Source organism: Heloderma suspectum, chromosome 3 (assembly GCF_057233095.1).
Source record: "Heloderma suspectum isolate Gila_16-S chromosome 3, 16-S_ref, whole genome shotgun sequence".
In the NCBI taxonomy this organism is placed as follows: domain Eukaryota; kingdom Metazoa; phylum Chordata; class Lepidosauria; order Squamata; family Helodermatidae; genus Heloderma; species Heloderma suspectum.
In genome coordinates, this window is record NC_139460.1 from 57,970,930 (window position 1) to 57,991,538 (window position 20,609).

The following is a 20,609-nucleotide window of genomic DNA, read 5'->3' on the forward strand; positions in this document are numbered from 1 at the left end:
TGTGATGTGGCCTTCCAAGAGAGGTGAGTATTAAAAAAAAAAATTCTTAAGGGACTTATACCCAAAATCTAAATCCATTCATTGGGAAATACATTCCATTGAAACCACGAGGACTTTTTTGTTATAGTAGTACTACAGTCTAGAATATTTTCTGAGGAAAATGCTTTGCCAGGGGGTAGACTAGCAAGACTATCTTTCCTATCTTTGACTTCTGCAGTTGTAGTTATTCCTTAGCGTACTCAAAGAATATTTACTTTAAATAACTTTTTCTTGCTTTTAAATGGCTACAACATGACCCTCTCTCTCCCTCTCCCTCTCCCTCTCTCTCATTCTTTGTGTCCTATTAAAATCAGGCAAAGGCAAAAAAGGTATGAGAAATATGCTTTGTGTGTATGTATTTGTTTTTGTGCTTGGTACTGGGAAAAGGGACACCGTCAAGTCATTTGGAAATCAACATGTGTGGAAATTCTAAATTTCTCACTACACTGGAATACTTTTGGAAGGTACAAAGATTTCAATAGGCCGTTTCAGGCGTTCTCTCACCCCCACCCACCCCCGTACAGTTAACAATCATGTGAGGGGCCCACTGGCTCTGCCCCTGCCAGCGCTGCCTGCCCCTCCCCCTCCACGCATCGGGGGAATATCTGCCAGAGGGAAGCTTGCCAAACACGTGTAGGCTCTCCCTGTGATCTGGAACCCTGTGCGATCAGGGTTCCCGATCACAGGGAAAGCTCATGAGTATTCAGCAGCTTCCCACTGCAGACATTCCCCCAACGTGTTAGATGGTGGTGGGAACAGGAGGGGATGCAATGGTGGAGGAGGTTCAGCCCTGCTCTCTCCTGCATTGTTAATCCTATGAGAGGATGTGCCTGAAGGGAGCTTAAAAGTAGTCATTTTGACAAATAAATTGTGCACATTGCTGCTGATTAATAAAGCTTGGGATTGCAAATAAAATACACAGCATAGGGTATTGAAGCTGAGCCACCTAATTCCTTCGGTGGTGTCTGAAGACCCTAGCTGCAAATATTTATTTTCATGTAAATCCCTTGCTGTTGATATATAAGCACCCTGTCATTTGTTTGACTGTGAAGACGAGAAGACACAAGTCCTAGATACCTGTTCACATAACCAGAAGTACAGCCTGCAAATAAGTTTACAAAAGTTGCTAGCCCACAGAAATGGAAAGTAGCCTGCCTGCCCACTTGAGGCCCCTTAAAGAATTGACTCTCTTCTAACCTACATAACACTTCCCTGCATGAAACGGGTTCTTTCTTGCATTAGGCTACCAGGACAGTGGCTACTTACATGACTACTGAAGCTATTCTGATAGATAGAAGGTAGTTGTCCTAATAGTTCTGTGTAGCTTTTCCACATGGTTGGCTGAAAGATTATAGCCAATAATTATCCTCTCTTGCTGGGTGCAACTGGCTGCACATTTACCCTCCCATATTACCACTGCAATAGCTGTGTTATGCTGCTTCTCTCCTCTTTTTAGTGGCTCTCCCTTTATTCACCCAAAACAGAGATGCTCTTGTGTTGATAGAGGGAAAGAATTATCTGGCTGAGGAAGCCACATATATAGAAGAAGCAACATTTCGAAACATTGACAGCCAATCTTACATTTGAACATTTTCATGTTTTCTGATTTTGCAACCTTAAAAAGGCATTTGATCCAAAATAATCAAGACTGCATTTCCCAAAAGGAAAACAGAGAAGATATTTTAAAGCATGTATATCTACTTGACAGTGTTCCTTATAAAGAAAGCAATTCCTTGAGAAGAGCAGTTGTGATTTCGTCACTGTTCTGCTATAGAAGATAAATTGCATTGGAAAAAGTCTGTTTTAAATAACTGGTGTTGCTGTTTCTTTTTTACGTTTCAATTTTCTGTATGTTTCTGGTATTAGTCTTTTTGTTTACATCTAAAAACCAATTAATCCCATTTGTTTTTCTGTCAGAAGTAGTTTTGCATGCCTCCGTGGATCAATGGTAAATTGAAAGGAATATTGTCATTTCCTCTGAATTAGTAACTTCAGATTTAGTAGAATGTCTTTCATGCTTAAGGGCACAGTCCTATGCATGTTTACACAGAATAAAAATCCTACAATTCCCAGCATTCCCCAGCCAGCCATACTGGGAATGCTGCAAGTTGCAGGACTTCTTTTCTGTCTAAACATGCATAGGATTGTGCCCTAAGTGTCTGCAGTCCTAGATAGTGTATACACATATGTATGCCTATTTGCATCTGTTTTAAGTTTGAATAATAATGTTTTCTTTCAAGATAATAACTTCAGGTCATGTTTTCCCTTAGAAAAGCCATCCTTCAAATCATCATATGGAACAAGAGGCAATTTAAGATTTTTGGAGGGACAGCCTTGTTGCAGCTGGACTATGTTACTGCTGCCCCCTCACACCCACACACACATTTTTTAAAGTTAAAAACTGTCTGCGTGGTGGTGAGTGCAACAGGAATCATGGTCTTGCATTCTTTTTCTCAGGAGAGCGCCCTGGAGGGCAGGCAGGCCTGGCTGATGCTTCTGCTTCCAAAAGGGAGGGGGGTGTCATTGTGTGCCACAAGTCTCACCCTCCCTGCAAAGGCACTCCAACCATACCTTGCCTTTCGCTCCACTCACCCAATGCTCCTCCTGTCTGATCTCCCCCAGTTCTGCCCATGGAAGCTCCTCCTATCAGCCACAATAGCTAAATGAAACCTCCACGTTCATAGGTAGTATATATCTGAATGCCAAACACTGGGAACAAACAACAGGAGAACACTATTGTTCTTGTGCCTTGAGCATTTGACTTGCTCTGTGGTGTTGGGGACAGAATGTTGCACTAAATAGGGACAAGTGACTTACCCAAGACCTCAAACTAAATGTCAAAGGTGTGGCCTGACCAAAGTCCCAAATACCAAACTTCCAAAATAATTTCCCTCTCCAAAAATGTCCACCTCAGACCCAGGGCTTGTTGCAACTTACGAATATTCCATGTTACAAATGGCTCTTCCCTCACTCTCCATACTCAGACTTCCAATGACTGCAGAGACCAATGGAAAAACGAATTTAGGTGGCAGCACAAAGCAGTGTCACACATACTGCTACTTCACAACTGCACATCATTAACTTATGGGATGCACTGCCACAAGTTGTGTAATGGCCCCTTACTAACATGACTTTTAAAAAGCATTAGACAAATTGGTGAAATACCCAAGATAGCTAAATAGAACCTCCTTGTTCAAAAGCACTGTAATAGCAGCTGCTATGGATAAAGAACAGAGCAATGTTGTCATCTTGCGAGCTTCCACATGCATCTGGATAGCTCACATCCCCTCTCCAAATTTATTGTCTCCAGTTTGCCTCATTAAATTATCTCCTCTGCTACCCCCCACCAGCTTTTTCTCACTGACCCCCAGTTGTGTTTAACCCATGCACTGCAATCCGTAAAGGTTTGCCAGGAGGATATCTCCCCGTGCAATACTCAACACGCTATAGCAGCAGGCAGGACACTCTTCCTTGCACTGGCACACTGGTGCCAGCACCAGACCCAGCATGGAGCCTCAAAAATCTGGAAGAAGAATTATGCCGGTTACATGCATGTGCATTGATCTTTCAGGACTTTTCCGTCTCTTGACTTTTCCCAAAATGGGAAACTGTGCGCATCAAATAAGGATCCTTTATGCCTGCAGTTGGTTTAGCAGAGGTCGTCAAATTGTTTAGTTGCATGGACATTTGGGAATTCCAGTTCCTGTTCCTGTCTTCCTTTTGCTTCCTCCATCCAACCCAGAGTATAATTTAAATGTTTCTGATGCTTACACCATCATGGGCTATGTTGACATTGAGAATAAATGGAATTGAATGTATAACTCTGTATGAAAAGGAAAAGAGGATTCTATATGTGGCCAGTGAGAATCTATAACTAGTAAAACAAAGTATTCCACTACCTAAAGAACAATGGGTGCATTTCGTCTTGCAGTTTCCTTTGTTCTCTGGAAACAATTAGGGGAAAAAATAATGTTACCATTAAAAAATTCCTTATTATAAATGTGTGTTTTAAGCAATACAGTTATCTTACTTATAACATGTGTGTGCCTTAGTTATTTAGTTATTTATTGCATGTATTTTGAAAATGTCCAAAGCTGTCACATGGTAGATTGATTTTAATTTATTCTTGCATGTAAGGAGGAAATTGACTGATAGCTAAAAATAGCTATCAGTACTTGAATAACTTCAGACCTCATCTAGCTTTTGTAACCAAAATTCCAGTGATAGTAATTTTCTCTCTTCCTTTCTTTTACAACAAAAAACTATTTTAAAAGGAGCACTTAGTCATTCCAAAAGTGCAAGTAATAAAGGTAATTTTAATCCATTGTTGCAAAATACATCCTGATAATATTTTCCATAATTTTAGCAAAAGCTACTTGTGCATAAGATAACAGTAATGCTTGTGTTAAGGTTGCATTCCGTAGCACTAATGGCTTGGTATCAAATTATGGGAATTACAAACTATTCTAATAGAATGATCTGAACATCTAATCAGTTTCTAAAACACTGTACTTGACATTAGTATCTAGGGAAGGGGCCATAGCTCAGTGGTAGAGCACCTGCTTTGCATGGCGAAGGTCCCAGGTTCAGTCCCTGGCATCTGCAGATAGGGCTGGGAAAGACGCCATTCTGAAACCCTGGAGAGCTGCTGTCTGTCAGTGTTGAAAGTACTGGGCTAGATGTACCAATGGTCTGACTCACTATAAGGCAGCTTCCTATATTCCTGTCTTAAGGCATATCCAGGTGGCAGCTTCTCCCTGTGCCAGAAAGGGAAGAGGTGTGTACTTTCCTTCTAAGGGCCCAACTTGTTCTCACAAGCAGGAAACTAACCTGCTCTGGTCCTGCAGTTGTCCCCATTAGCCATGTGGACTGAGGGTGGTGGCAGCGGGCTTGAGGTTTCCTGCACGATTGCTGTGCAGTGATTTGAGGCACTGAAACTGTGCATCCAATTATCTGGGTAAGAGCCAATATTCATAAAATGGCTACCACATGTTGGCTGCTTCAGACGTCTGCCCCAACAGCTGTGGCCACACAGCAGGCCACTCAGATGCAGTGGCTTGCCGCACAGAATGGAGCAAAAAGATTGCCAAGATAAGCCACTGCACATTAGCAGTTTGGTGCCTGGAGATACCCACTCAGGAAACATTAAATGTGGCCTACACGTGGCACTTGCCCTAAGTAGTATGTGGATGTACCTATCCGCTAGAATGCTCAAACTATTGTTGTTGGGTCTGTCTCGCTGGAATCCACAAGTTTACTTTTGAGTAAAGGGTGTGAGGATTATGGCCTTCAGCATCTTTTGTGAAAAAATATACAGGCTGCAGTCATAGACACACTTACGTGGAAGCAAGTCCTGTTTAATGGGGCTTACTTCTGAGTAGACATGTATAGGATTGCACTGTCAGTGATTAAATAGTAAGTATTGCTACCTAGAATGTGCAGCATATTTTTAATGCTTGTTTAAATGTCCAACACCTTGTCTATCAGCAATGTCTCCCCTGCAATGTTTGCTGCAGAGCCAATATAACAAAAGTATGTATCTCAGCAACAGCACAGTAACTCTGTAACGTACAGTGATTACCCTTCTCCACGCCCATGCTCCAGTTCTCCAGAATCAAGTAATACAGAAATTTAAATAAATACTGGGAAATATATAAAGGTATCTTTAATCCAAAGAAATCATGCCTGGAATAATAACATAGCCTTGGATCCAGAAAACTGCAGTTGGAGTTCTGCTTGCGCTGTGGGCCTTTCCTGCCTCCTCTGTCCTGCTGCAGCTCCTTTGAACAATACCCCTCCCCCAGGCTAAATCCTGAAGGTCAGGCATGGGGGCCTCCAGAAAGGTATGGGGACCTGGAGCTGGGAAACTGGAGGAAACTGGGCACAAGTCAGAGAACCCCCCCAGCACAAACTGTTCCAGCACATTGCATATCATTCTGGAGGGTGTTCCAGTCTTCAGGTGCAAAGGGATGCTGTAGGAAGGTGAAGGTAGGAAAGCCCTGCTTTCTTCTCATAATTTTCTGGAACCAAGCAACAGGAATCAGTACCTTCAAACTGTTTCTGATTCATATAAAATCATAAATTATGATTCATATAAAATAAATAAAACTGATTCCAAAAGTAGGGATGAAATCGTGTGGAAAGGGCTTGTACCTATTTCCTTCTCTTTCTGCATATCTGCTGTATGGCTAAATGACTGTCCGATACAGTGCAGGTTACTGTAGCACACATATGTAGTAATCTCTCTAGCATAATGAAGTCAGGCATCCACGTCTCCTATACAAATTGCAGGGTCCTTTAAATTTCAGTCTTTCCTGGGTAGTCCAGGATGATCCTTTCACTGATCATTGCTCCTCCTTTTCTGATATTTATCCTCAGGGGGATATTTAAAGGCTAATACCTAAAGGCCAATCTGTACGTAATTGCCAAAGTTTAGTATCAATTCCCTAAATAATTTTTATGCTAGCATTTAGATAATTTACATGAGTATTACTATTAATCCCAGCAATCCCAGTGAGTTATTCAAGAGACACATGACAAAATACTGATCAGAAATATGTCAGATGCTAGTAAAGCCAATGTGTTGTCAATTTCCTAAAAGACATTGTACTAATATACAAAAGCACTGCTTCAAATCCAGATAAGAGCTCAGAATGAAATAGTGTTGAAATTGCTTATGGTGCTTTCCATTTCAGAGTGTATTTAAAATATAAAATGTGGGTTAATCAAGTAATATTTTTATTTCTTATTCTAGGTTATAACCATCAACATATATGTGAAGATCAAAGCCAGAAATCTCCTGAATTCTATAGCAGAACTGCCTCTGAATCGAATGTATATCTGAACACCTTCCATTATCCTGATCATAGTTTCAAGGACCATGCCTTTGACACTCTAAGCTTAGACAGTTCTGACAGCATGGAGACCAGCATATCTGCCTGCTCCCCAGATAATATTTCCAGGTAAAGTATGGCAACATTTCATTTTTGTAAAAAATGTAGCACTGTAGTTAAGCATAAAAGACACACTTTTTTTTAAATGTACCATTTAAGCACTTATTCGGCCATTGTCAGAAAAGGTCTGTATTTCTAGAGGCAGCCTTAACCACATTTAATAGATTGCTGGGGGCCATACAGAACAATATTTTAGAGCAAAGACATGCATATATATCAGGGATGGGCAATCTCTGGCCCTCAGGCTGAATCTGCCCTTCCTTCCAGGCAACCCCATCCAGACCGTGGGACCTCAGGGAAGGCTTTGTCCCCCAAAAAGGGAGAGGGATCGAAGCAACTGTGTTAATGTTCTCGGGGTCCAGGTTAGATCTTAAGGAGAACTTCTCAGGTCACTTCTGAAAAAGCCTAACCTGGACCCCGAGAACATTAACAACTATAAGCGGGTGGCCAACATCCCCTTCCTGGGAAAGGTGTTTAATTAGGTGGTTGCAGACAACTCCAGGCACTCTTGAATGAAATAGATTATGTAGATCCATTTCAGTCAGGCTTCAAGCCTGGATTTGGAACAGAAACTGCCTTGGTCTCCCTGTGGGATGACCTCTGCCAGGAGAGGAACGGGGGAATGCAACCCTGTTGATTTTCCTGGAACTCTCAGCAGTTTTTGATACCATCAACCATGGTATCCTTCTGGATAGGTTGTCTGGGTTGGGAGTTGGAGGTACAGTGGTTCCACTCCTACTTGGATGGCCGATTCCAGAAGGTGGTGCTGGGGTATTATTGCTTTGTGCCTTGGCAATTATGCCATGGGGTCCCACTGGGCTCTATTTTATCCCCTGTGCTGTTCAACATCTATATGAAACTGCTGGGGGAGGTTATCCGGAGTTGTGGGCTGAGGTGCCATCAATATGCGGATGACACCCAGCTCTACCTCTCTCATCAAACCCAGGTGAGGCAGTGGCTGTTCTGAATCAGTGCCTGGGCACGGTAATGGACTGGATGAGGGCCAATAAACTGTAACTCAATCCAGACAAGACGGAGGTACTGTTAGTGGGTGGTTCGTCTGCCTGGCTGGATGATGTTCAACCTGTTCTGGAGGGGGTTGCACTCCCCCCAAAGGATCAGGTTCATAGTTTGCGGGTGCTCTTGGACCCAGAACTGTCACTTGAGGCACAAATGAACCCAGTGGCATGGAGCACCTTTTATCAGCTTAGGCTGGTATACCAACTACACCCTTATCTGCACAGAGATAGCCTAGCTAGTTATCCATGCTCTGATAACATCTAATCTCGATTACTGCAATGTGTTATACATGGAGCTGCCTTTGAAAACAGTCTGGAAACTTCAGCTAGTCCAAATAAGGGCAGCAAGATTGTTATCAGGGACTGGCCAACGAGATCACATTATGCCAGTACTTTTCCAGCTGCGCTGGCTGCCAGTCCATTTCCAGGCCTGATTCAAAGTGCTGGTATTAACATCCAGAGCCCTAAATGGCTTGTGGCCAGGTTATCTGAAGGTTCGCCTCCTCCCATATGTGCTTGCCTGGACACTAAGATCATCCTCAGGGGTCCTTCTCTAGGATCCCCTGCCAAAGTGAGGCTGGTGGCTACCAGGAGAAGGGTCTTTTCTGCTGTGCCCCCCCCCCCCCCAGCTGTGGAATGAGCTTCCTAGAGAGGTTCGCCTGGCGTCTACGTTGTTCTCCTTCTGGTACCAGGTGAAGACCTTTTTATGCTCCCAGTATTTTAGCATTTTGGCTTCTTAATCTTTTAGCTCTGGTGTTTTAAATCTGTATTTTAAATCTCTGCATTGCTCCTAGGTTTTATTCTGGTTGTACTGTTATATTGTGGTTTTAAGCTTTTATATTTTATTTTGTTCTATGCTGCACTTTGTGGTTTTAATTTTTGTGGACCACCCAGAGAGCTTTGGCTATTGGGCGGTATAGAAATGATATAAATGAAATCAAAAATCAAATTCTCGAGGCCATGGCTCAGTCTGCTTTGCTTCTCCCTCATCTTCTCCAGTCAGAGAAGGCGAGGGAGAGCAAGCCAGCTGTGCTTCCCCTCCCCTTCTCCAGTTGGGGCCTAAGGGAACCGTTGGAGAAGGGGAGGCAGGTGAAGCCAGCTCAGGACTCGGCCAACTCCTTGAGGTGCAAGCTGAGTCTGCTTTGTTCCCTCTTTGCCTTCTCTGGTCAGGGACAGTGAGGGCGGAGCAGAGCTGGCTGCGTGCACATTTGGCACCTGGCAGGCTCCTCCAGGCACCAGCTGAGCGTGCAGCCATCTGCCTCTTGCCATCCATCTGAGAAGCAGGCAAAGCTAGCTGCTGTATAATTTCTCTGTGCTGAGAGAAAAATGGAGCAACTGCTCTGTGCCTTTCTCTGCACGAAGAATTAGGATAGATGACATCAGGGTGTGGAGCTTTCGGAGAGGGGCTTCAGGAGAAAGGCCTGCCGACTGAAAGCATCTGCCCCCCTGGATTGGTCTTAGGAGGCAACCCAGCACCTGGAATCAGTCCAGTTCACCACCCCTGGTGATGAGCAGAGAGAGAGAGAAGGGAAGGAGACCTTGGCTATGCTGGGAGACCAGCTACCTTTGGTTTTTCCTCAACTGTCTATTAGCATCAGCCATCCCATCAGACTATCTGAACTGTTTCCATCCCAGCTAGTCATTAAAGGAACTGTAACTTTAAGAATTGTACAGAGTTTGCTGTTCAGTTTTCTGTTATGGATCTATTTTTCCAATTAAATATTTTTTTTTCTATTCAGTGCCAGCACGTCAAATGTTGCAAGAATAGAAGAAATGGAAAGACTTTTGAAACAAGCTCATGCTGAAAAGACACGATTGCTTGAATCCAGGGTAAGCTATACATAGTAGCAGCAAACGCTGGAGTCGTATAGGTTGAAGTTGTGTTGTCATTAGGATTCTGAAAACGTTATATTTTCCTAGAATTTGTCAGGAATTCTTTATTTGCTTGTACTCCAGTCCTTTTAAAGTTCCAATTTGGTCAGCTAAAGATAAATCGGAAAGGATACAGTGATACTATATAAGAAATCATAGGAATTTTAAGAATAGATATAAATATGCAGTATGGTCCAGAGATTCTGTCCTGTACATGTAGGGTACCCTGAAGACATAAGCAAATCAAAGTGGTTGCTTGAGGCACCAGCATTTTTAGGGACACTAATAAAGCAACATGTAGTCCAAGAGATGGGCTCCAGGAGGTCCCTGAAAAATCAAATCGTACGTTGCAGCCACAGGATATCAAAATGCTGTCAGCTGGCCAGGACTCTGCTACGTCTTGTTGTTCTAAGAGGAACAGTAGTTTCCACCGATATTTGAAGGTCTGTAAAATGGTTGGCCTCAATGCCCTGTCTTAAATGGACACTGGCTTAATACATGCCCCCTCTTTAATGAGCTTCCGTCATGCATTAAAAATGTAGTTGTTCAGGCAGGCATTTGGGGTGAGTCAGGGTATTTTAGAAAATGTTTTTATTGTAGAATTGTATTGTTTTAAACTGTTTTATTGTACGCTGTACATCGCCCAGAGTGGCTGGGTGACCAGCCAGATGGGCGATTATTAATAATAATAATAATAATAATAATAATAATAATAATAATACAGTATTGACATTTTAATATAAATATACTGGCTTCAAATAAGTTTTAGGAGCCACTACATACTGAGTCAGATCATGTCTGTCTTACCAGTATTGGAAACAGGATTCAAACTGAGTGTTGTCGAAGGTCCCAGGCAGAGGCATTTGATCGCTATCTGAAATGCCTTAACTCGTTTTTTAAATCTGGGACATCCTAAATGTATTTATGACTGAACCATGGACGACCCACTTTTCAATATGTTTCTCCTTGTATGTGAGTTAACCCCATACTCATTTTTTGCTAAAGTTTTTGCTAAAGTTAATGATCTTTAGCAAAATCATTATAGCCACTGTGAGCAAGGTACTTTTTCTTTTGACAACTGTATTATAGCCTAGTGATTTAGGGCGCAATCCTATGGCTGCTAGTCAGCAGCTAGATGGCCATAGGATAGGTGAGTTCCTAGGAACTGACCGCGGAGCCCGCGGTCCAAGGTTGGTTCCCAGAGAACTGACCTCCACCCCCTCCCGTGCCACCTTGTAGGCAGTGTGGATCAGCCCCGCACTCTGCGCTTGTAAGAGCAGCGCGGAAGGGGGGACACAGGGTGTCCCCTGGGACGGGGAGGTCGGAAGTGCTGGTATGACACATCCTATGTGTCATCTGGCCACCCCTTCCTGCGCTCCAAGATCCCACAGCTAGACAGCTGAAATCGTCTTCAGGGCGGGGGAGCGAGGAGGAGATCCGCTCCTCATCACTCCTCCTGCCCTGCACTGGATAGGCAGTTGCCCCCAGGCTCAGAGGCAACCGTCGATCCAGATGGGATTGCTCCCTCCATATATCTTGCACATTCTCATTCACAAACTTGTTGACACAGATGTCAACAGAAATCTTTAAAATGTAAAACCTTCAAATTGAGGAAAACATATTTGCCATGATGAATGAATTTGAAGGGAACATGTTTCAGGTCAATCTGTACTTAACAGTTTTAAAAATGAGTTCAGTTACAATATCTTGTATGATGTGACTTTTAGGAACGAGAAATGGAAGCTAAAAAAAGAGCATTAGAGGAAGAAAAGCATCGTAGAGAGCAACTAGAAAAAAGGTTGCAAGAAGAAACTAGCCAGCGCCAAAAACTAATTGAGAAAGAAGTTAAGATACGGGAAAAACAAAGATCCCAGGTATGTAATCTGTAGACAAGAAAATGCAGCTATTGAATAGGATAGAAAACTGTACACACGACATGCATGCATCTGCCAGATAAAACAAGTGTCTTGTCTTAGTGTGCTAACACATAAATGTTCAATGTTCCTACAAGTGTCACTCATATTCAGTACATGACAAATGACTGAAATGTGTAACACAGATTTTTCTGGACCTCAGCCCATATTTGAAAGATTGCCATTACAATAGTGTGTTTTCCAGTTGTATAAACTTCACAAATAGACCGTGAATTGAAAGGCCATGAAAACAGCATTGACCTTTCACACTCTTAGGGCGCAATCCTATTGAGATAGACGGCTGCCTCCAAACTCGGAGGTGACCACCTATCCAAACCAAGGCAGGAGAAGCATGGAGGGTTGTCCTGTCAGGGAGGAACTCTCTCAGAATTCAGAGGTGCAGCTGGAGGGGAAGCCCCCCCTCACATCCCTGGGAGTGACAGTGAACCAGGCGTGGAAAGGGAGGGACAACCTGAACTTTGAGACGCAAGGCGCAGCCGCAAGCACAAGCGAGAGATCACAGGGGCTGAGCTTCGGCGCTCAGCCCAATTGGCTCGACGTCAACAGTTGCGCCCAGAAGCGTCACGGGAGAGGGGGTCTCCCTCAACCTGGTGCCTCCAGATGTTTTGTACTACAACTCCCAGCATTCCTGACGGTTGGCCATGCTGGCTGGGGCTGAAAGGAGTTGGAAGTCCAGAACATTTGGAGGGCACCATGTTGGAGGAGGCTGGTCTAGGATCTGTGATGGGTCTTTCACAAATTCACTTGCAAGTCATTGCTTGGTTGCAGCCACTGTGTAAGAAACATGACTTGTCCTTGAGAGAAACGTGGGCGAGCGGTTTTGTTGATACTCCATTATGTTTTCCTTGTATTCTGTACTTATCCATTAGTGTGCAGCTTTGCCACTAGCGACATTCTGAAGTGAGTGATGCCATCTTAATTTGAAGTTTTTAAAAATAGTCACTGAGAATAAAATTACCCCAAAGGTGGCCAGGTTTTGTAATGATTTAAGCCTTTGAAGCCTTCTAGCATGGGACTGAACAGAGAAACTTCATATGAAGTAGCCTGCCATATACTGTCACCAGGGAGCAGCCACTCCATCAAGCTGAAGCAGAGGGAGATGGGAAGCAGGGAGATGCCATCAGCCCTGCTGAAAGATCAGCTGCATTAGGCTCCTCCTCTCGCTGAGCTGTTTTCAAGCGGTCATTACAAGAACTATTATTTAGCTTTAAGAATTGGTGCCTGAGTTTGCTCCCCCTCCCCCCAATCTCCCCATCCCTTTTTCCTTTTGTGTCATGTCTTTTTAGATTGTAAGCCTGTGGGCAGGGGTGTCCTTGTTTTCATTGATAGTTAGTTTGTGAGCTGCTATGGTAGCCTTCTTGGCTGAAGAGTGGGGTAAAATGCTTTTAATAAATAAATACAACCAGCAGTGTTGCCTGTCATCCTTGTACTCTGCAAAATGAACCCTAAAGGCTAAACTAGACAATGTGATGGAGACCCATGATAAGATGTTTCCTTATATTTTTTGTAAAAAGCAGCCATTGGGGGCCGCAATTCTGATCAGGACCATAGCGCTTAGTAGAAGGAGTTAACCTTTTCCCCCTTCACCATTTTCTGATTAAAATTCTGCTCTAAAGCTGGAGCAAGCATATGTTTTATCTGTATGCTGCCCTGAGATCTTAATGATATAAGGCGGGATACAAATGTTATGTGTGTATGTATGTATGTATGTATAAATAAATGTTTATCTATGCACACTTTACATTTTTAGGTGTACACTTAAAACGTGAGGGGTATACCTTTAAAATGTCATACATGCATTGAACCCTTCAACAGAGAAATGAGAGAAAGATTATATATCATGAGGACTGGTAATGTTTGATTTGTAAGGGACTAACTAAGCACTAGGAAGTGAGTTCTATAAATGTGTTGACAAGTAACTATGTGTAAGATTTGGGTGCCAGGCTTTTGGACAGAGCCAGCTTTACTTGAATTTTCTTAGCAAGATCCAAAATCACATATGAAATTGTTATCTGCTTTAGAACTCAGTATGATTAAGAGGCAGGATATATATATATATATATATATATATATACACACACACACACACACACACACGCACACAGAGAGAGAGAGAGAGAGAGAGAAAGAAAGAGAGAGAGAGAAAGAAAGAGAGAGAGAGAGAGAGAGAGAGATGATGTAGAGAGAGATAAACTTTTAAAACAGGACAAGGAGCAGCATATTCTCTACATTTGCATTGTACAGAATTGTACAGTTTCATTAACATGTTGGTACTTTGTATACCATCTGGTCAAGATGTTATATTTCCAGAAACTTTCAGGATTTCCCCCCCAATACGTGTGTGTGAATTCAGCCCCTTGATTCATGTACAAGTTTAATGATTAGTTGTCTTAAGCAATAAAAAAAGAAATAAGTTTCATATTGAGTATTTTGTTTCAGATTTTGAATGCATATAAATATATTTATGTGTAATTAGATAATGACCAATAATAAAATTCATCTTTACTGTTTTTCTCATTAGTCTCGCCCCTTGACTCGTTATTTGCCGGTCAGAAAGGAAGATTTTGATCTACGCAGTCACATAGAGACAGCTGGCCACAACATAGAGACCTGTTACCATGTCTCACTTACTGAGAAGACCTGCCGAGGTTTTCTTATTAAGATGGGAGGAAAAATTAAAACGTGGAAAAAACGATGGTTTGTGTTTGATAGAAACAAGAGAACATTTTCTTATTATGCAGGTGAGTTGTATGTTGTGCTTGACATGGGGAGTCTTTCTATGGTTTGTCTCTTAATAAGTTGTATTCTGTTGCATCACTTAAGCAACCTGTAATTTATGTTTACTTGCCTTGCTTATCTGTTCATATTTTGTATTGTAATAACACATGCAATTCTCTACTCTCCAGTGCATCTAGTCGCTTTCCACATTTACTTAAGAGTTTGTCTCCTGTATCTTATGGATTGAAGCTAAAGTCCGAAATTCAGCAGATCCAGTATTAAAGTGGTTCTCTATGCATGCAGGATCTTTTCCATTCTCTTCTACAACCAGGGAAATGCCCTATAATGCTGCATGGGTGGGATCATGATTACAGACTACAAACTAATGATGTGACTTAGATAAGGGGCTGTGAGTATGGCCACACAATATCATTCGAATGGATTTAGGGGAGCCATTTTCAGCTGAAGGCCCAGATGTTGGGGGCTGAATTCCCTCCACCCTGCCCCCCCCTTTTCACACCCAATAACATAGACACCCTCCCTACTCCTCCTCTGGTGATCCATACAGATCAGCTGAGGAGGGGTGCCTTTTCATGCTCACTATGACACACTGAGTTTTAAACTCCCCGGCCCAGCAGATCATGAGGAGGATGAAATTTGGCCCCCGGCCGATCCTCTGAGCAGAGATGGGCTGGGCCGTCTCAACACCAGCTCAAGGCTTAACTCCTCCGCCCCCTTTCCTGATCAAAAATACATACAGACTTCAAAATGGCCAGTGGCCTTTGGAACCACAGATAGGTCTCTTTCTTTCCAAAATCTGTTTCCCACTGCAAACTTCTTCCATTTCCACTGAATCTATGCATCATCCACATGTTGAATTAGTGTGCTATGCAAAACTAATCCTACCGATGAAAGAAGCCAAGGTTTTCCTGGAATAATTTGTAAATGAACATGTTAGTCCTGACTTCGATTTGCTTGAAGAACTAATCCTTTAATCCCTATGGTGGGGTGTTAGTTTCAACCCAGTTTCTTTTCCTTATTGCAGACAAACATGAAACTAAATTAAAAGGAGTAATTTATTTCCAAGCCATTGAAGAAGTCTATTATGATCATCTAAAAAATGCTTATAAGGTGAAAAAAATCTTATGTTTTTCCTACATATATAGTTCGTTTATTTATTAGTTGAAGTTTTATTGTGCCTTAGCTGAAGTAGACAAGAAGCTAATTATTGGAAAACACTGTGTATCTCCAAGAGTTTTCAGTTTGAAATGCCACTTAATTGTTGAAAGGCAGATGGTAAGTACAACAGCATACAGAAGTACAAGGAAGGACAAAGGAGAAGAGGAAATTTCCTGAACTGAGATACGTGGTCTGGATGCTAGGATGTCCTAAATTTTAACGTCAACATTTCTTTCAAGTTACGCATTTGAAGGATGGGAATCTGGTTGTTGAAAACAGTACTGTCAATTCTAAATAAGTATGTTCTATTTAAATCAACATTAGTGTATTTAAGACCTTTCAGTTCCAGTTTATTGTTGGTCCTTCCCCCACCCCACTTGTAGGGACTTCCATAATTTACGTTGAAGGCACATATGGAGAGCGTAGAGCTAGCAAATGCAATCCTGTCCCACCCTCTATGCATGTTCACTGTACACAACTGTACACTGCATTGTAACTGTGTGCATTGTCCTGCCTAACGGTTTACAAAGCATGAACCATCTTGGCTAATTCACATGGCCTGACATGGTTTGCGGTAGACAGAGAAACGTAATGGGGATTCTGATGTAGAGACAGAGACATTTCTGGACTTCTGACAAGTGTTTCTGTTGTTTATTCTAAACAATACATTATGGCGTTGTCCAGTTGTTCTTCACGTTGCCTAATTGGGGTGTATGTATGTGTGTGTACATAGTGCAGTACAGACAAGGGCAGGCTACTGTTTCATGAATTCATGAAACATGTTGTACTCCTGCATTAGCTTTTAAGGAGCTGCAGAGAAATTTATACATGTAGGCTGTGATCCAGAGAACTCTGCATGCATCTAGTTCCTACTGTAACATGAAAACTTGATGCAAAGAATAAGGTTCGTAGTTGTTCAGATGAGAACATTTTGACAGGTGTATTTTGCCAGACAGAAGGAAAGCTTTTCCTGTTGAAATTCTCGTCTACACAACAGTTTAAAGGTACCAGAGATCTGTACTCCTTTGCATCTGGTCACAGTCCTACTGTCAACTGTGGAAGGCAAAGAATCACAAATGCACAAACTGTCTACAGTTGCATTCACTCACTGTATTACAGTCAATGTCTGAAAGTTCATATTATACAATTGATTTTATGTGCTTTTCTTTTTTTCTAGAGTCCTAATCCATTGCTTACTTTCAGCATTAAGACTCATGACAGAATATATTACATGGTGGCCCCCACACCAGAAGCTATGCGGATATGGATGGATGTAATAGTCACTGGGGCAGAAGGCTATACCCACTTCATGTTATAGTAAAATGGTGCAAAGGTTCATTGACAGGGCATAATGCAATAAACACCTCACATCTAGGGGTGAAAAGCCATATTTAGTTACATTTGACAAGCGACATGAAATAGCAAGAACTCAAAAATCACCTAACTTTACGTTCCACAATGAAACACATGCTGTGTAAGGGAGCGTTAAGTCTTAGATTTGTTAATCACTGTCATAGCAGGATAAATGAAATATGCTTAAAAGATTGTAGTGCTCCAAAATGGATAATCGGATCGCCATAAGACTGGCACGCAGATTCTGTGGCATTTTCTTAGTAATTTTGCCATGCAGAACTTTCCTAATAAAAATAAACTTCATAGTTTGGAAGTGTTGATATATTCTTCAGTATTCAATATTAAAGAAATGAAAGGGGAAGGTATGATGCCTATAGTTAATGTACAGAATTTCTGTACAATTTTTATTTTCCTTATAGGTATTTTATAACAAATTTTAAAACCACAGTTTGTGGTGTTTTTGTCTTAATTCACTACAGAACCAAAGATCCACACTATATGATAAGATCTAGTTTCTATGTAATAGAAAGATTTTCATTGTTTTTTCATAAATGCGAATGGAGTTTCAAAATATTAATACCATTATCTTGTTATTTTGAAAATGCTGGACAGAAGCTACAGGTATGAGGTCACGTTAACACAAAATTGAGTATCCTCCAAGAGAAACCCTTTTCAGAAGACAGTATTGAATGAAAATCCATTTGTACAGGGCTTTAATTCTGCATTTTCTTACTATTTATGGTGGTTACTTAATTTCTTTAAAAATTAAGACATTCTTCTTAGCAGGACAGATTAGTAGAGCTAAAAAATGCAACTAAAGGCCATTTGGCAGTTTAGCAACCACAATTCCCTCCCCCCTCCCCACATACAAGATTTTTGTTGTATAAACTCCAGAGAAGTCTTCAACAGACAAAAGCTTTATTCCCTATTTCTGTACCCACAGATACAGAGCTACAAATGGGTGAGGAAATAATATCCTGAACTCCCACGATTCATACACTCAACTGTTTCTCATAACCGTGACAGATTTTAATGTAACTAAATACCCTCCCAGGGTTGGTTGACTTAAAAACTAGATCTTGAGGCAATTTTCTTTGACATAGACTAGTTATCAACCAAAGTCCTTGAATCTGTCCAGAATTATATATCCATTGGTGATGAAGAGGGGTAGGAGCATTTCTTAATGTGCATGTGCACGCATGCACACACACACAAACACAGTGGCTGCAGTTTAATGGGTGCCTGAATAGAAGGCATATAAACTTATTCTGTGTCATAAACAAAGCAGCAGCTGCTGGCTCCATTGCTCACTCCTCTTACTCCTGTGTTTCTGATTCCATCCTCCAGGGTGCCATCACAGTATTCTTAATGTCCTCAGTTACCATGTGAGTTCACTCCTTACGTAACTCTTTAATCCAGACAAGCATTTTGTTTCCCAAATGTACTTGGGAGGAGTTTTTTTTCTGAAATAAATATTCCAAAAATGTAAACATAAAACATGTCATTACAATTCCCCTGAATCAAGTAGAGTTAATAAATTATACTACTTTCTATGCCCTATGGTGTCCAAAGAACGTAAACGGGACCAGAACTCAGGGGTAGAGCACATGCTTTGGATGCAGAAGGTCCCAGGTTCAAACCCTGGCACCTCCAGTTAAAAAGGATCAAATAGCAGATGATATGAAAACCTGCTTGAGACCCTGGAGAGCTGCTTCCAGTCAGAGTAGGGGCTAGATGGACAGAGAGTCTTACATGATAAAAGGCAGCTTCCTATGATATGGCAAATGAATTGATCTCAGACCAAGTGGATCAGTTAGTTTGATGGTCTGGAGATGGCCACCCTTCATAAACCCAGGAAAGTCTGAAGTTTTCATGCACTTGAGGGATTACCATACCTTTTGTAAAGATTATATATTCCTTAAAGATCTTTTCCATTTAAAATACATGTTTTGCCTTTGGATATTGTATTTAGATGAATGATTGAATTTTGAACTTCAAGTCTGTGTTCAGTAGTCTTTTTTAATCATTTGACTTTGTAAGTGCCATATGTTTTCAATGCAGAAAATTAAAATTGTCATTTCTGTTTAAGCAAATTATAAATAATAAATCACACTTGCAGAAATGTTGTAATTTTGAAATATATCTTGCGTAAAGCTGACTTTTTATGATATGGTGTACCCAATAATGTGGTTACAATAGTTCACAGATGCCATAGTCCTAAATGTATTTACTTTAGAGTAAATACCAAGGAAATTAAGTGTGCTTATAATCAGGGTTTAAAGGCTGTATTTCCTTAAATTCAGCAGACTACTTCCAAGTAATGCAGTATTTCAATCTTATATACACTTACCTTGGAGTAAGCCTTATTTAATTCAGTAGAACTTACATCTGGGTAGACATACATAGGATTGTATTGCAAATGACACATACCAGACAGAAAGTCATTGGATTGCATCCTGGCTTAGTCATACTTAGAAATCAATGGGACCTTAGTATGACTGTGTCTGGATTTAACCCATTGTAGACTCCAACAAAAAGAAAGAACTGTTACCACAAGCCTAACTTGTATTTTCTAAAGAAAATCAGGTAAACAATATTTGCAATGTTTGAGGATAAATTCCAGAAATGAATGGCTTTGGTTTATATAATTTCTTTCATGTATTTTGATTTTACTTATATATGATTTTGCAGGGTTTCTAACTGTTTTGTATCTTGCATGTTGTAATAACATTTAAATAAATGTTCAGAAATATCTTTCTGTATTTTTAAATGTGTCTGATTTTATTCATAATTTTTTATTATAAATGTAAACTATAATCTGCATGCAACCCAATCCTATGCAGCATTAGATGTGCTTAACCCCATAGGAATCAGTAGGTTTAGATATGCATAGGACTGGGCTATATGCAATTCTAACTACACTTACTGGTAATTCACATTGGATACTGTGGGACTTATTTATGAGTAAACATTCATAGAATCAGGCTAAAAAGGTTTTAGAGTGCAATTCTATATATTTCTGCTCAGAAGTCCCATTTGTTTCAATGGAGCTTATTATTAATTTCTTAATTGGATTTACTATTTAAGTCTTAGGTTACAATCCTATGTATGTTTAGACAGAAATAAGTCCTACAATTCCCAGCATACCCTAGCCAGCCATACTGTCTGGGGGATGCTGGGAGTTGTAGGATTATTTTTTTTTTGTCTTGTGCCCTTAATCATTTTAAAGTCCCCATCTACTCCTGCCTAATTTATTGTGGGGCTGGGAAGAAGCAAAGACTGAAGACTTCAAGGGGGAGGATTCATTTCTTCCAACACCTAATTTTATGGGACATGAATAAATAAATGTGGTGTTCCATTCTGGATTCTATCTACAGGTAGATTTGTTTCAGGGTAAAAGAATGCAGCTTTTTAATAACCATAACCAACAAAAACTGACCATGTGCTTTGTTAAAATCAAATCCAGTAAATCCAGGGAAGGCATTGGATATATCAAGAATTCCTGCCCCCTTCCAAAGCCTGGAGGCAGGCCTGAAGTGGGA

At 41.1% G+C, this 20,609-nt stretch overlaps 1 protein-coding gene across 11 annotated transcripts in view; it reads left to right on the top strand.

The window, feature by feature from the left end:
- Positions 1-19,835, top strand: part of PHLDB2 (pleckstrin homology like domain family B member 2) — a 106,617-nt gene extending 86,782 nt beyond the window's left edge. For all 11 annotated transcript variants that reach the window (XM_084843359.1, XM_084843362.1, XM_084843363.1 and 8 more), the window contains 6 exons: positions 6,794-7,001; positions 9,751-9,841; positions 11,611-11,757; positions 14,339-14,558; positions 15,581-15,666; positions 16,892-19,835. In XM_084843359.1, coding sequence (XP_084699485.1) covers positions 6,794-7,001; positions 9,751-9,841; positions 11,611-11,757; positions 14,339-14,558; positions 15,581-15,666; positions 16,892-17,032 — 893 coding nt within the window. In that variant the 3' untranslated portion in view covers positions 17,033-19,835. The remainder of the gene's footprint in view (positions 1-6,793; positions 7,002-9,750; positions 9,842-11,610; positions 11,758-14,338; positions 14,559-15,580; positions 15,667-16,891) is intronic.
- The last annotated feature ends 774 nt before the right edge of the window (positions 19,836-20,609 follow it).